The following is a 15,840-nucleotide window of genomic DNA, read 5'->3' on the forward strand; positions in this document are numbered from 1 at the left end:
AGAGAGAGTTGAAGGAAGAGATAGGAAGGCAAGAAAAATAGAGAAGAAATTAAAATTATTTTAAAATTACAGACTATTTTTCTTCAATGTTTTCCTTTTATCCACAAAATAAAACTGTATCCTTCGTTTTGCGGGGAAAAAAATAGTCAAACCATTAAAACAAATGTTGTAAAGAACAATATAATGAATGGTACCAGCCTTGTGCACAGGTGACCTAGTGGCCACCACCGGGGAGTGAGGAAACCCGAATTTTGGTCCAGACTAGTCCATTGATCAACTGAATAATGCTGGGCAGTCCTGCTATGACCCTAAACCCTGAGACTCTTATTTGTGAAGTGAAGGGCTTGAATTCCACAGTTTTAGAGTTTCGTTTTGGCATTTTTAAAATTATTAATTATGTATTAGTGTACAGTTGGCATACAATATTATAGTAGTTTCAGATGTACAGCACAGTACTTTAACTTTTGTATACTTTACAATGTGATCACCACACTAAATCTAGTGACCATCTACTGATATTGTCTTAGTCTGTGGATGTAAGACTAAGTCATTTCCACATAGGACTGGGGTTGTTCAACAACTACTGAATGGAAGAGCTGAGGTGCTTTCTCACCCAAGGGCATGGCTTTGATCTACTAGGGGTGGAGTGGGGCAAGAAGTGTTCTTTATTTATAAAGGAAAACAGTAAAGATGGCAATAAAATTATTTGATCAAGAAAGAAATGGAGAATAATAAATCACATGTGAATAGAGTTAGCATTTTTAAAATAGCCTTTTAATTTTTTTTTACAAGAAATCTTTCAGAGGAAAGACCCGTAAATGGGCTTTTTCAGAGCATATTTTGAAAATATTCTATGCCAACACATTATGCATTTGTGAAGTGTGGTTCATTTCTGGAGAAATGATCCTTGGGAAAATCATCATCTGTCTCAGATTATATGTCCTATAAGAAGTCTGACTTTAGTCCTACAGTATTTTTTTCCTAAACTTCAAATATCTCTCTCCCTACCCCAATTTTTTCACCCTTTCCTCTTCCCTCATGTAAATACAGATACACATTCACACACACTTTTGGAGGAACCGACTGATGAATTTAGCATTGTGGAGACATAACTGTCAGAAGGCTGAGATATGAGTTTAGCTGAAATTTAACAACATGGAATTGATTATTTAAAGCTGGCAGGTGGAACAGATGGTGCTTTTTTCTTTCCTTTCCAGCCATGTGTTTGGTGTAATGTTGGCCCAGGCTCCACCAGACTGCCAGTCCACATAAGGGGTGGACTGCCCTGGGCAATCCTATCCTCACTCCCTGTGTGGATGTCTTCACTCCTTTGTTTCTCTTCCACTTCACTTTCTCCTTCTCATCTGGTTGATTGCAAAACTTTAGTGCCAAAGAACTATTGGTGACACCAATTCTTGGGCAGGTTTTGTGACATATGAGGAAACACGATCCCAGAAATAAAATTGTTGAAATGGTTCCTTTTGATTGCATCAGGTATTACAGACATTCATGCACTGCTTCCTGTTCTCATTCTGTGCTTTATCCCTTATAGGGGTACTTTTCCCTTTTATTCTCAATCCGTCTTTCAAATGAGACCATGGCTGCACATGGCAGAGATAACTCTCTGAGACGACAATGGAGATAAAGCTTAGCACATTTGAATGCATTACCTGGAATTACCTAGACTAGAGAAGAAACCAGTCTAGAATGGGAATCTCCCAGCTCTGGTCCTTTTGAGATTTTCCACTATCCCGGGCTGTCCCAAATCATTAAAATTAAAAAAAAAAAAATAAATAAAACAAAAACAAGAACACTATTGTTCTGATTTATGCTACTAGGTCATATCTCCCCTTCTTTAAAAATAGGACAGATGTCTAAAAATAAAGCACACTTAGATTTAGATTGGTTATATAAACACTTCATTAATTCCCAATGACTAGAGGGAATTTGATTAGAGGACAGGTCAATTCTCAGTTTAAGTGACACTGTCAGGTTTATTCATGTGACATGGAGATGACTGAGGGACCTACATATTTTCTGTGAATGGGGAGGTCTTTCTCTCTTTCTGATTTGAAATTTTCCCACTCTTATCACTTTAAGGGATAGGAGAGCAAAATTTACGATGAGGTCTCTAACAGCCACTATTCCAACGTACATTCAGAAAGGAGTCCTGGAGAACCTCCTGTGGATCCTTTCATCAGCATAGATTATTTAAATGAAATTACTGATGTCCAAAGTGGAAACATCGATCCCACAAACTTAGATGCGGGAGAGCTCATTTCAGAAGAGGAAATGGGCAGTAAGGACAGTGGCAGCTAGTGTCTGAGGCCAGCGGGCTGTGGATGCTTACTTCTCCCTCAGGCAGTGCCTTGTGCGTGAGAGACCTGCAGAGGGCACATCACTCGCCTGCAGGTCTGGACACTTAGGTACCCATTTCACTGGCTTGGATGTGACCTTGTTGAAATGCTCCTAAACTTTCCCATCAGTTGATTTGTTTATATCTTTATATTTCTCAATGGTCTCTGAACTCCTTGAGTTATGACACTTAATTTTATTCAAAGCTATCCCCAATTCTTACCCAAGCTAAAAGTAGGCTCTTGTAAATATGTATTGGATTGAATTAAATTGAAATGATTAGGCAACTCCGATTTCTGTTTAGGGGAAAATAGGGTAAGGGGCATAGTGCTAAAAAGTGTCATCAGTGACACATAAAAAAACATAAGAACTGAATAAAAATGTTAGCACAGTTTGTTACATGTTATATGCTTAAGAAGTACATATATACCGAAACCAGAGGGCAACCGAGTCCGGGGCTCCTGCTGCCTGAGCTGCTCAGCCAATCGACCGACACAGGAGTTGGGCCATAAAATAAGCGTTTATTATCAGAGCACCAGTGGTCTGAGAGGGCAGCGAGTTAACACCTCAAAAACTGCCTTGACATTCTCAGACCAGCTTGGGGTTTTTAAGGGAAAATCTGGGCGTTCCTCTAGAGGCTACATGATGGTTCTAGGGGTCTGCATGGAGCCTTCCCTCTGGCCATGTGATTCTGGTGGAGTTAGCAACCCAGGAACAATGATGGGAGTAACCTGGAAAGAATGCTAGACCAGAGAGATTGTGATCAATAAGACAGGGAACTGGGTGAGAAGGGACTTTCTGAGCTCAAGCTGCAGGGGTTGATCTATTGTTTAGACATAATTCAAGGGCAGGTGAAGCCAGGGACATTGCAAGGCCTCTATTAAGGGGGTCCCAACCTGGCTCTGTTTCAATACTGTAATAAATATGGCATTGTACCTTCAAAAGATCTTCAGTTTGGTTGTGGAAGTGGGTGTCAGAGCGTTGTGAGTTATTGGGAAGTGCTGGAAACAGTGTTATTTGAAATTGGAGGATAACTGTAACTACAGGTGTGGATAGATGGGGCTCATCATCATCAGGTAGCTTTGAACTAACTAAGGTATTATGCAGTGTTTGATGTGTGTGTGTGTATGTGTGTGTGTGTGTGTGTGTGTGCGCACATGCTCGTGCACACATGTGTATGGGATACTCCTGTGGGGTTCAGTTTAATTTGTTTCAATTTTTTGCATTCACCTGATGTTTCCTGATAATGAAACTGGTATAAACAAATGAAGATTTGCATTGTGTTCCAATTGTTTCTCAATATATAAACATTATAACAAATTTATGTTATCAAACAAGTGTGTTGGCGGTGTGTATGCACCTTCTCTTACCTACATCTTATACCAAGAGAAGAGTGAAAACACTGCTTTCTATTCACAGAATGACCATATCTGCTGAGGTGCCTTTGTTGTGATTTTTATATCATTCCTCTTTGGTGAGGATCTCTGGCTGTTTTGTGTTTGTCAAATGCCTCAAAATATTTTTCAAACATTTGTGTTGCAGAAAAACTCAAACTATGCTTTGCCAGTTGATTTTTTTTAACACATTTAACAAACAAAAATTTATTCCTTATGTTTCTCATTAATTTTCCAGTAATTAGATAAAATACTGGATTTTCCAAGAATTTCCTGGATGAACAAGCAGCCTCATAATCCTATGTACATTTTCTTAAAAAACAATGTCAAATCGACGCTTTCTAAGAGCCTTTAATACCATCAAGTTTACCTTCACCCTGAATAACACATTGCAAATTTGTTTTGACTGAAGTATGTCTAGATTTCATGAAGTTATTTGCAATGTTCTACAAGATCAACTGTAAACAAAATGGAAAAAATGGGAGTTTTTTGTACTCTTATGTGAGCCCCTTCCTTCCTTCCTTTGTTCCCTCCCTCCCTCCCCATCTCATTCTTTCAATAAGACTTTATGGAAAGCCTATTATGTACCAGCATATTTCCTAAGGTCTCACAAAGAGCATGCCCCCTATTGAAAGCTGCAAACAAATAAATGAAATACAAAACAAACAAACAAGCAACAAGAAGAAAAACCTTTTAAATGACCAATATGCTGTGTGAAGAGTAGTCATCCTCTACATGAGATTGGATGGTCTGACATCAGTGTCAATTGGGGAGAACATATCTATGTGGTTAAGACCACATCTCTGCCCCAGCCCCCACCCTGTTTCCCCTTTGGGCAGCGTCAAAGACAGCTTAGAAAACATAGTTACTACATTTAGGGAAGCCTGGAAGGGTAGCTACTGAAGTGAATAAGAGACTCAAGGTTGTACAAGATCAGGGCTGCCTCTATTACTTTGTGGAATAGAAATGAATTATTACAATTAGAACTCATTTTCGAAAGACTTTCACACAACTGGGAGTGAGATAGTCTAAATAATTCCATCCCTCTAGATACAAGGATTACAAGAGTCCTTAGGGGCTGAATATGGATAGCAGTTAAACAATGCCCCCCTCCCCCTTTAATAGTCTTCCTTCTTGTAAAGTAAGTTCAATTGCTATAGCTTTAGGCTTTGCTCAAGGGGCTGATTCAAGAAATGGGTGAGTAGTTGGGCTGTTGAATTAGACAGTTCTGGGTGAGAATTCCAGGCAAGCTATTTTATAGTGTTGTCACCTTGGACAAAATGAACTTAACATCTCTGAACTTCAGTTTCTCTAACTGTGAAGGAAACTCACACCTGTGTTCCAGGGTTGTTGTGAGGAGTAGATGAAATAGCCATGGAAACAAGGAATGCTGGCCTTGTTCAGAGCAGGTGATTTATAAATGACGGTGGTTCATGCCATGATTCCTTTCTTTATGGACTATTTTTCACTAATAGAATTTGTTCTGTTTCTCTTCTATTGTTTCAGACAACTGTGATGACCCATTAGCATCCCTGCTCTCTCCAATGGCTTTTTCCAGTTCCTCAGACCTCACTGGTACTCACAGCCCAGCTCAACTCAACCGAAGAGTAGGTGAGTAGGGTGACTAAAGTGCTGAATAAGCACACAGTGGGCAAATGGAAGAGAGTGCATGTCACACACTGGAATCATGACCAGGAGCAGTGTTTAGAAGAAGGATGGGAAGAAGGGGATACAATAGGAAGATACTTCGTTTCCCAGCACAAAATGGGTATTCAAATTATGCTGATTCTTTTCCCCCAACCAATGTTATTCCTCCTTGATTATTATGAAAGACTTGAGAGAAAATAATTTTTAAAATTTGCTTTTTAAAAAAAATGTTTCATCTATGTAACATAAATAGCTATCAAAATATACTATTATAGCATGTTTAGACGTATGAGTGAAATCTACCAAGATTTTTTTTGATAACTTTAAGTTTTATAATAAAATAAATGTTGCTAATTTTAAAAAAATGTAAAATACTATTAAGTGAAAGTAAGAAAATGCAAATAAAGTGTAATCCTACCAGCTAAATATACCCATGGTTAAAGGTTGGGTTTGTATCTTTACATTGTGTGATAGAAATAAGAGCAGACACTCCCTAGATAACCTCTTATGGGAAATTATGTTGGATATCTAAACAGATACATTTTAAATCAGATTTGGATATTGGCTTTTATACTTTGTGTGTGTGTGTGTGTGTGTGTGTGTGTGTGTGTCTGCATGTGTATTTGTTTTTTTTAATTTTTAAGGACTATTTAAATATCTGATATTTATGTATTTGTATATCTCATGAATGTTATAAACTCTTTATCAAGTTGAGAAAAATAATTTCAATCGGTACACTAATATATTAGGGTCCATAGTAATTACTCTTAGCTATATTTTCCAACTGATATATGAGGGCAATAATAGTAAGTTTTCCATTGTTGAACTATCTTTGCATTCTGGAATAAATTCTAATTGGTTGTTGTGTGATTGATATTGTTTTTATAAAGCTCAGAATAATTTAATTTGTTAATATTTTAATTTATAATTTTGACTCTCCATTAATCATGAAATTGATTAGCAAGTTTTGTTTTTATATTTGTTGTTTCTTTCATGCCATGTTTCATAGTTTTTCTATTATATTGGGATGCATAATTTAAAAGTTAGCAAGTTCAATGGCTTTGTTAAGAATATTATTCTGAAGGGAAAAGAATGGCTAACCAAAGATCCAGCAGGACAATAGTAATAACAATTTTGTGCTAACATTGCCCTTTGCTGAATACTCTGTCCCAAAACTTGTATAAAGCGTTTTACCTGTGTTAAGGTATTTATGCTTCACAAATATACAATAAGGTAAGCAGTATTACCTTTTACCTTCAAATAGGGTTTCTGAGGCTCAGAGAAGTTTCATACTTTGCCCAAAATCAGAGTTAAGAAAGGAAAATGCTTGGATTTAAATCTAAGTCATCTCAATCAAAAGATTTTCCCTTACAACCACATTAGCAAATTGATTCCCTAACACAGGTTTTAGGGAAAAAATAAAGATTGGGAATCAGCCAGAGTTAAAATGGTGGCTATGGCCTTTACTTACAAGCTCTGTGAGTGTCTGCACACCACTGACCTGCTCACAGCCTCAGTTCTTTTTCTGTAAAGTGGACCAATATTGCCTGCCTTGTAGCATTATGTACAGGCAGAGACCAGACTTGAGTGTTGAAAGGACCGTTCTCACTGCAGAGCAGAGAATTACTCTGGAGCAGGAAGCTCACTTGCCCTTTCAGGGAACACATGCGTTGGCTGATGTTGATATGGTCTCCAACAGAACATCCAGACCCACCTTCTGTCTCATACACCCCAACTGTGCAGTGTCAGAAAGTTGGTACTGCCTTGTAGCTCCTTGGCAGTTTCTGGGGAAGCTGCGAGTCTGTCCCCAGGCCAGCTCCTCCCATAATGGGCAGATATTGACAGGGCACAGATGTCTCTGCTGCAGTTTGTTGTAATTGTTTTGCTTACGGGGGATTTGGGTGTCTGTGCGCAAGGCCAGCATGAGCATATGCAGAGGGAAGGTTGACCTCTCATTCTTCTCCCAACTAGAGTCTAAATCAGGAAGGCCATACAGGAGACACAGTCACAGAGTTGTAATGCATTGGCCTAGAACTCGTCCTAGTACAACTCCCAGGGCTGAGAGACTCCCCTCCACTCCCTGGGCCCAACCATGGCCCTCAGAAGGAGTGAAACAGGCTCAAGATGGATCAGATGACTGGCTCTCATCTAAGCACTGGGAGAGCTTTTCAAATAGCGGGGCCTGACCCCTTTCCCAGCTAATCTGAATTCATTGTCTGGAATGCAACCCAAGCAGAAATATTGATAAAGTAAATAAATACAAGCTTTGCAGATGATTCTAAAATGCAAGAAGAATTGCAAACTACTAGGTTGAATGAGTCATAATAACAAATTCTCCTATTAATTCTTATTAAGCTCTTATTTGTGACAGGCACTGTGCTAAAACCCTAGCCCATAGTTGGTAAAAAGTGTTTACAGGTATAATTCAAATTACCATACAAATAATTAGTAGAAAACTTGGTAGTTAGTAATAATAATGACATTATTTCATTTCATAGATATAAAATATAAGTGATGTACATGTCTATGTACATAAACATATAGTAGGGTATATAGAGAAAGTCAAATATACTGGGGGTGCCAAAAATATATATATACATGATGTGTATTCGTCTTTTGTTATCAGTATATATTGAGTATTACAATTTTAATGTAGTTTTTCTTTTGCTTTCCTAGAATGTGTATACATTTTCTTGTCACCCTCTGTATATATATATGTTTGGATATATACAAAGTCAGAGTTATATGTAGACAGAGATAGATATATACAGGGTTGGATATACAGGGAGTGCCAAAAATATATATACACGTTTTAAGAGATGGTCAACGTTGCTCAAGCAGTGAGTTTGCACCCTCTATACATATACGTCTATATGCAATAGCATATATGGACACATAAAAATACAGACATATGTATACATGGATGCATAAAATCTACACATGTACATATACACACGTAAAATATAGAATATATTATAATATATTATAATAAAATAAGTTAGTATATAAATGTGATTAAGAACAGATTTGTCATATGTGTTTTCCTAAATACAAAATTTAGAAATTTAAGGATAAAACTATTTTTTTATTTATGTTGAAAATATTAGTATAAAGTAATGATTCAATTTTCTCCTTCTAAAAACAGACTACGTCCTTTCCACTGAAACAGCTTAAAAGCAATTATAGTCATATCTAATGAACACTTTTTTTCCTGCATGTCTTCCTTTAAAACTTCCTTTTTATTTTCTAAGAGGAAAGACATCAAATATACCTTAAAAAGCAAAGTATTCCGCATGGTTTGAAACCTAGGATACTCTCAGGTGTACATAGAGATTTCAAAGAACATCTTGGTTTTGATTTGAATTCTCCATATAGTGTTTCAAACGGCAAGTTCACAGCCAGAGGCTAAATATATACTACTCTGTACTGTCATTATCAGGTTTGGCTACTCCCTGAATGTTGGGATTGTGTGCCTAGCAGTTTACATTTCTCCTGTTCTCAGCTTATGCCTACAAGCACACAGCTAAACATCAGAACACTAATACACTGTTGACTCTGAAAAAGAAGATACCTACCAAGAAAGGCTCCTGGTGTGTAACTGGGTTCAAATTTACAAATAGGGCCTAACAGTCATTGCCAACCAGGAGCCTCGCATACAAACCGTGCTTCAAGAAGCCTGCGCTAAACTGTCTGTCATCTGCACTGAACTGCCTGCTTGCACCGTGTCTGCTGTCTGATTCAACCCTTATAAAGGAGTTCCTATAATCATATTTCAACCGATAGAATGGAAACTTTCCCTATCCAATTGGAGCTGCACAGCTATGTCCCCACAAACATCTTCACTGACCAGTCAGAGTAGTCCCATTCTCACAAATTAGGGCAGTGCTTTTTGGACCAATCAGACTGTGAAGATTTTGAGTCCTCATTTGCATATGAGTGGACCGATCCAGGATCAGAGGAGGGACTTCTCTCTACATAAGTCAGCTCCTAACTGGCTCAAGGTGTGCACTTTCCTTTGCACTGAAGACTGTTTTCCAGACTGGACCTGGAAAACTGAAGACATCTCGCTGGTATGGACTGGAGTGGAGCAGAGCTGTCTAGCTGGAGATGGGCTTCACTCTAGAGCCACTTTACCTGAGGGTCCCCATGCTGTTCCACAGCCATGCTGTATTATATTGAGTTGTGACACTATTGAACTGTCTCACAACTGTGCTATTCTGCAAGACTGCTGTATCACAATTGAGCTGTTTGCATTGAACGGAGTTTCCTTCTTCACCACACCCAAGTTGGATGTTCCTTTTGGCATTGCATTGGCATCAATGACCAATTGTAGGCAACACTTAGCACTTATGATTAGTCCATCAGTCTTCTAAGCCCTTAAGATACGTCAACTACTCACAACTACCTTTCATGCAGGTACCATTGTTATCTCTGTGTCATAGGGAAAAAATGGCACCACACAGAGAGGAAAATAATGAATATTAGAATAATAATTCTAGGTAAATACAAAATTAGTTAACGTCTTGCAAGGTAATAAAATCTGGGGGTTATGTCTTCTCTATTGCAAATTTATAAGTTAACATGTAACATCACAATATCTAAGATACAATCAACTATTGAGTAACATAGCAAAATGACAGATCCATTGTCCTTAGAAACTTAAATAATCATTGAGTGAACTTGTTAAAAATTGCTGCAGGATGACATTGAAAAGACACACTGTAGTCTCTTTTGATTTCCAAGATTGGGGTCATTTTATCTTAACATACTCCATTCATTCATTAGTTCACTCCCTTATCACAGTATTTTATGATTTTTTTGTACTCTCTGCCTTTTAGCCTTATACAAAATTACTAAGGAACTCCTTGGTATTCCACCCAAGATGAAATTCAAATTGTAAAACTCTTGACTTCCATAAAACAAAGTCCTCTTGATGGAACCACGTGTGTTCAATGGCATCCTGGCAGTTCATCACTGCTGAAGTATTTCACAAAGACGAACTTTCCTGAAAGTCATCTGGCACCATTTAAATTTGCCGAATCCCCTGGGAATCGTAGACTCTTTCCCCTGCTATCCGAAAGTAGAGTGGTCCTATGAATCCTTTCATAAGCCCAAATGGTATAAAGCAATTGCCATTAACTTGAGAGCAAAAATCATCTTCAGATTCTTTTCCATTAGCTCAAACAGGTACTAACGTAGGTCTTACGTAAAAGCAAAATGGTGTAACGTGAACTTCCAGACAGCAAGGGATACCAGTAGACCGTGGGCATACGTTAAACATGGGGATTGAGGTCCACCTTACCTCCAGTGTGTGCTCGAGTTCAGGTGTACACCTCTCTGATCTATTCCAGGAAGAAAGTACACACAGCTGGTAAGTATGTCATGTCAGAAACAGGGATCAATTCGGACATTGAACAGAATATAGGAAAGATGTGCTGGTGGTCAGTCTCCGAGTCAGACTAAAGCAAGTATAATGAGCTCTGTCAATGACAAACTCATATTTCTGAGACAAAATGCACCCTTGGAAACAGCCTCTGAGCTCAGGTGTTTTTGGGCAATGTACCCAAAGACGACGGGGTTCGATGGTGAAAGCCCACTACAACATAGTCTTCACACTACTCTCCTCTGTGGAACGGATTTGCCAACTGGATTTTTTATTCTCCCTTCCAATGCCCCTCAGCCCCCATCTCATCCACACACAGAGAAATGGAAAAGCAAGGAAGAGAACTAAGTACTTTTGGAAAAACAAAAACAAAAAACCTACAGAATGCATTAAACTGGGGGTCAGATCACCATTCACTTAGGTTGCCAAGTCCATCTATATAATTGTGGCTTAGAAGGAATCTGACTTTGTCAAATATGATTTGTTTTGTGGCAAGAAAGCTTTTGATCTGGGCATTCAAGTCAGCTGGGCTACCAGAAGCACTTATTGTCAGCAGGAAGTGCAGCAGCTGGTGGCAGAGAAGAAAGCCACTAAGCTGTGGGTTAGACCTGCCTGAAAGTGAGGGGAAGGTTTTAAGTTACTTCGTATGATTAAAAGGCAAATAGAAACAGTCATCGTTGGCCCCATGAGAGGGGAGGTTTGTACTTCTCCTCCCCATCCTCCCCTCCAATATAGTTTTGCAAACAATTATGTTTACCTTTTATTCCTTGAAATGTTAATCCTTTTTCCTCACTCAATATATTTTTGAGACGCTTGCCTGTGTAAATTGAGATTGTGTGTTTCTAGCATGACAATTTGGTTGCCATGGAGAATTTGATTTTTGATGTCAAGGCATTTTTGGCTTCGTGGGCTCATAGACTAATGAAGAGTCTTAAAACCCGCTTGCCTTTGGCACAAAACGCATACACACCTTTTTTCTCCCTTGGGCAGCACTGGTTGCAAAAAGCTAAGGACTTGTGAAGGTCTTCAGAAGTTGGTTTTCAGGTTAGCATCATTGGTCCCTCTGTGAGGAGATGTAAATTGGGAACAGTGCAGGAATCAGGGTTCTCACAATTAGCATAATATCAACCTTCTAGAAACTCGTTCCAGATCGCTAGGTGGCAATCCCTGGGATCCAGTTTCATAGGCAGCACTACAATGCCTGCTGGCGAAAGATAGCGCAAGTCTCCCATCTGATTGACTGAGCCAGATGTGATACGGATATAATCTAGTCTGTTTAAAAAGACAGTGAGACATACAGAAATCTGTCACTGGATTCTCTCCTCTTCCCTTCAAGGGCTTTCTTTCTTTTCAGTCCATTTCCTTTCTTCTGTTGTATCCCAGCTGCCCAAGTCATGACAGTTATCAGGTCCTGTGCTTTCTTTATTACCTTATACATACTCTCCCTTACAATGCAAAATATAGACCTTGAGTGAAAACATAGGCATCACCTGGGAGCATGTTAAAGATGCAGAATCTCAGCCTTGGCCCCAAAATGTATGGATCAGAACCTGTGCTTAAACAACTGTCACATTTGCGAATTCAAATTTGAGATGCACTATTCTAGAGCATCCCTGAATCTTCTGCTGCTTCAATTCTTACCCACATGTCTTTTTGCTTTGGATCTCAGGGTAGAGGAGAATGGGTGTGTTAACAAAAGCAGAAGTCCTTTCAAAGTGAGAAGCAACAAGCATTTACTTGAGATCAAAGAACAGCTGTTTGAGTGCACTGACTCAGTCAGAAACTCAAATAGTGTTCTGATTAGGAGACAGAGGCAAGGGATATTTATGAGAAAGGGAAGGGAAACAATTACATTAACAGAAGGAAGGCATTTCTATTGGTGAAGTAACATAACATAGTGATGTTAATTCTAAGCAATGTTTTTAATTTTTTGTCTAGTAGCCATCAGGCTGGTAGTCATATCTGTTTCTTGTTATCTTTGAAAACAGTTCTTGGGGACACAAAGTTGCTTTACATGCAGTCCAAAGGTTATTTTGCCTTGGTTTAACATTCCAAAGGTTTGAGTCATAAGATGTTCAAGGCAGTTCCTTTGGGATGGCAGCTCTGGCACTGTTTTAAAGTGACTCCATATTTGTTGTTGTTTACAGAAGGAAATCAAAGTTGGCTAAGCTAGTGTGAATAATAAACCGTACTATTATAAAAATTAGAAACTTAAGCTGTTTTTTTTTTTTTTCATCATGTCAGTACTCTAAGATAGTTGGTATTATTCACTTTTTTAAAGATGAGGAAATAGACTCAGAGAGGTCAAGTCACTGACCTAAGGATACACAGACAATTATTGGTAGGACTTGGATTGGAATTTAATTCTGTCTACTCCATATGAACAAATGTCTCTATTCACATTGATTTGAGATCTTACTCTGACTATTGTTGGTGTAATAGTTATCCCTTTCAGGTAATATTAACATTTCTACTGGGATTGTTAGCATTTTAACCACAAAGACTGGATTTCTCAGGCATCAAGGGAGAAAGAGAGGTAAGGACGCCTACGACTCCTCAATACCCTTAAAATCGTACTGTAGCCCAATATGCCTGTGCAAAAACTATTACTGACTTAGATATTTAAACAATGCCCTGGGCCTCTTCTCTTACTAAGACAGCTATAGGCCATTGGGAAATATACATGAGACAGATACAGAACAGAAATCTGCTATCTAACAGGAGCTTTGGGACTTTGTCTCAAATGTCGACAAATCCAATACGATGACCCTTTCTATTCAGCCAAGATAATTGCAAAGAAAAATGATGTTAAGGGAAGAAGGGGGGGAATCATATGAATACTTTTGCTGTCTGATAATTTAATGATTCAAAGGCTCTAAACATCAACATTTGACAATGAAAGTGAAATAAGCCCGCATAATTCACCCTTTACTTTTTCTCTTAATAGCTGGTCAATTCCTTTTAAAGGCCAAGCTGTGATTTTATTTATTTATTTATTTTTCCCCTAAGTGGCACTCTTAAAAATACTTGTTCAATGAATCACCATCTGATGTAACTAATATTTTACAAGACAAAATGTTCTTCAATTCATCGGTTCAGAGCATTTAACTTAAATCATTGTGACCTGAAAATATAGTAATGGAATTAATTGCAGGATAATTAATGACATACATTTCTCTAATGATTGGCAGTTTACTCCTGCATTTGTAGTAGTGTCACACTGGCAGGAACTAAGTTGTATTTGTACAGCAGATTGAATGGTGAATCCTTTTGCTTTGTCTAACCTGTAGTAGTTAAGGAGGATTTACTTTATCTATTCACTCCTCTAGAAAATTATTTTCATTTCAGACATTGTAGAAATGTCATTATAAAGGTGAGCTAAGGATTATTGTATCCACCATATAGCGAAAATGGTAAAATAACCATCTCTAAGGAACCAGGAAACAGTTCTCCTTTCTCTAGGAATCCAGCCTGACTGCTCCTTATCTTATGGTGGCTCTTTCGCTGGGGCTCCGTTTGAGCGTCTCAAACTATACTTATCTTACTTACACTCTACACAGTCAGTTCCTTATATCTGGGATTTATTTTTCTAATTACTATACATGTCTGATAAAAAACAAACAAACAAACAAAACACAGACTTTATTAAAAGAATCCTTATCATTTATTCTGCTAAGGACTTGTTTCTAATGAATCTCTTCCACAAAATATCCAGTTCAAGCAGGTCCTTGTTTTTCATCACGTTGAATATTTTGTGTCACTCCCTTCTGGCCTGCAAAGTTTCTGTTGAGATATAAGCTGATAATCTTATGGGAGCGCCCTTGTAAGTTACTAGTTGCCTTTCTCTTTCTGCTTTTATGATTCTCTCTTTGTCTTTAAACTTTGCATTTTAATTATGATGTGCCTTGATGTGGGCCTCTTTCTGTTCATCTTGTTTGGGACTCACTGTGCATCCTGGTCTTCAATATCTATTTCATTCACCGGTTAGGAAAGTTTTCAGTCATTATTTCTTCAAATAGGTTCTCAATGTCTTGCTTTGTCTCTTCTCCTTATGGTACATCTATGATGTTTTATATTGTCTCAGAAATCGCTTAAACTAATTTTTGGTTTATTTTTTCTTTTTGCTCTTTGGCTTGGGTGTTTTCTGCTACCTTGTTTTCCCAATCACTAATTCAATCCTCTGCTTCATCTAGTCTGCTGGTGATTTCTTCTACTGCAGTCTTAATTTCAATTATATTGTTCACTTCTGACTGGTTCTTCTTTATACTTCCTATATATTTTTCTATGCTTTACATCTGTTTGTTGAAGTTCTCACTAAGTTCCATGAGAATCTTTATAACCATTGTTTTGAACTCTGTCTCTGATAGGTTGCTTGCCTCCATTTTGTTTAGTTCTTTTTTTTGGAGTTTTCTCATGTTCTTTCATTTGGGATTTATTTCTTTGTTTTTCTCCTTTTTGCTGTTTCTCTGTCTTTGTTTCTAGGTATTAGATAGACCTGCTATATCTCCCAGTCTTGACTGGGCGGCTGTATATGGTAGATGCCCTGTGGGGCCCAGTGTCACAGTCTCCCTTGTCACCTATGCCAAGAGCTCCAGGAGTGTCCCTTGTATGGGTTGTATGTGACCTCCTGTTATAATTGAGACTTGATTGCTATTGGCACATCAGTGGGTGGGATTAACCCACAGGTTGATTGACTGCAGGGCTTGGCCACATCTAAAGCTTATGGACTGCTTTGCGGGTGAGCTTACCACATGACATGGAACAGGATATGCCACAATATGCTCTGATTCCTGTTGAGACCACCCTTTGTGTGTATCGCTTGTGGGGCTACTTGGACAGTGCTCTGCTGTAGTGTGAAGCCAATCTCCAAACGTGTTCATTTTGGGACTTCTTGGGAGGGACTCTGGTGAAGGCCCAGGTCACCCACTGCCTGTGACTGGCTTGGGAGTACCTGGTAGGAGCTATAAAGCTATCTGTAGTTGTTTGCTGCCTGTTTTAAACCTGAAGGCACGTGGGAGAGGCCACATTGTGATTTGAGGATGGCTGCCAACAATCCCAGGC

The 15,840-nt window shown here is 38.5% G+C and overlaps 1 protein-coding gene across 2 annotated transcripts in view; it reads left to right on the forward strand.

The window, feature by feature from the left end:
• Positions 1-15,840, forward strand: part of CNTNAP5 (contactin associated protein family member 5) — an 809,041-nt gene that overhangs the window by 166,536 nt on the left and 626,665 nt on the right. For both annotated transcript variants that reach the window (XM_019749552.3, XM_019749551.3), the window contains exon 2: positions 5,256-5,360. In XM_019749552.3, coding sequence (XP_019605111.3) covers positions 5,256-5,360 — 105 coding nt within the window. The remainder of the gene's footprint in view (positions 1-5,255; positions 5,361-15,840) is intronic.

Source organism: Rhinolophus sinicus, chromosome 17 (genome assembly GCF_057876585.1).
Source record: "Rhinolophus sinicus isolate RSI-liver-muscle chromosome 17, RSI-T2T, whole genome shotgun sequence".
NCBI classification, from domain to species: Eukaryota; Metazoa; Chordata; class Mammalia; order Chiroptera; family Rhinolophidae; genus Rhinolophus; species Rhinolophus sinicus.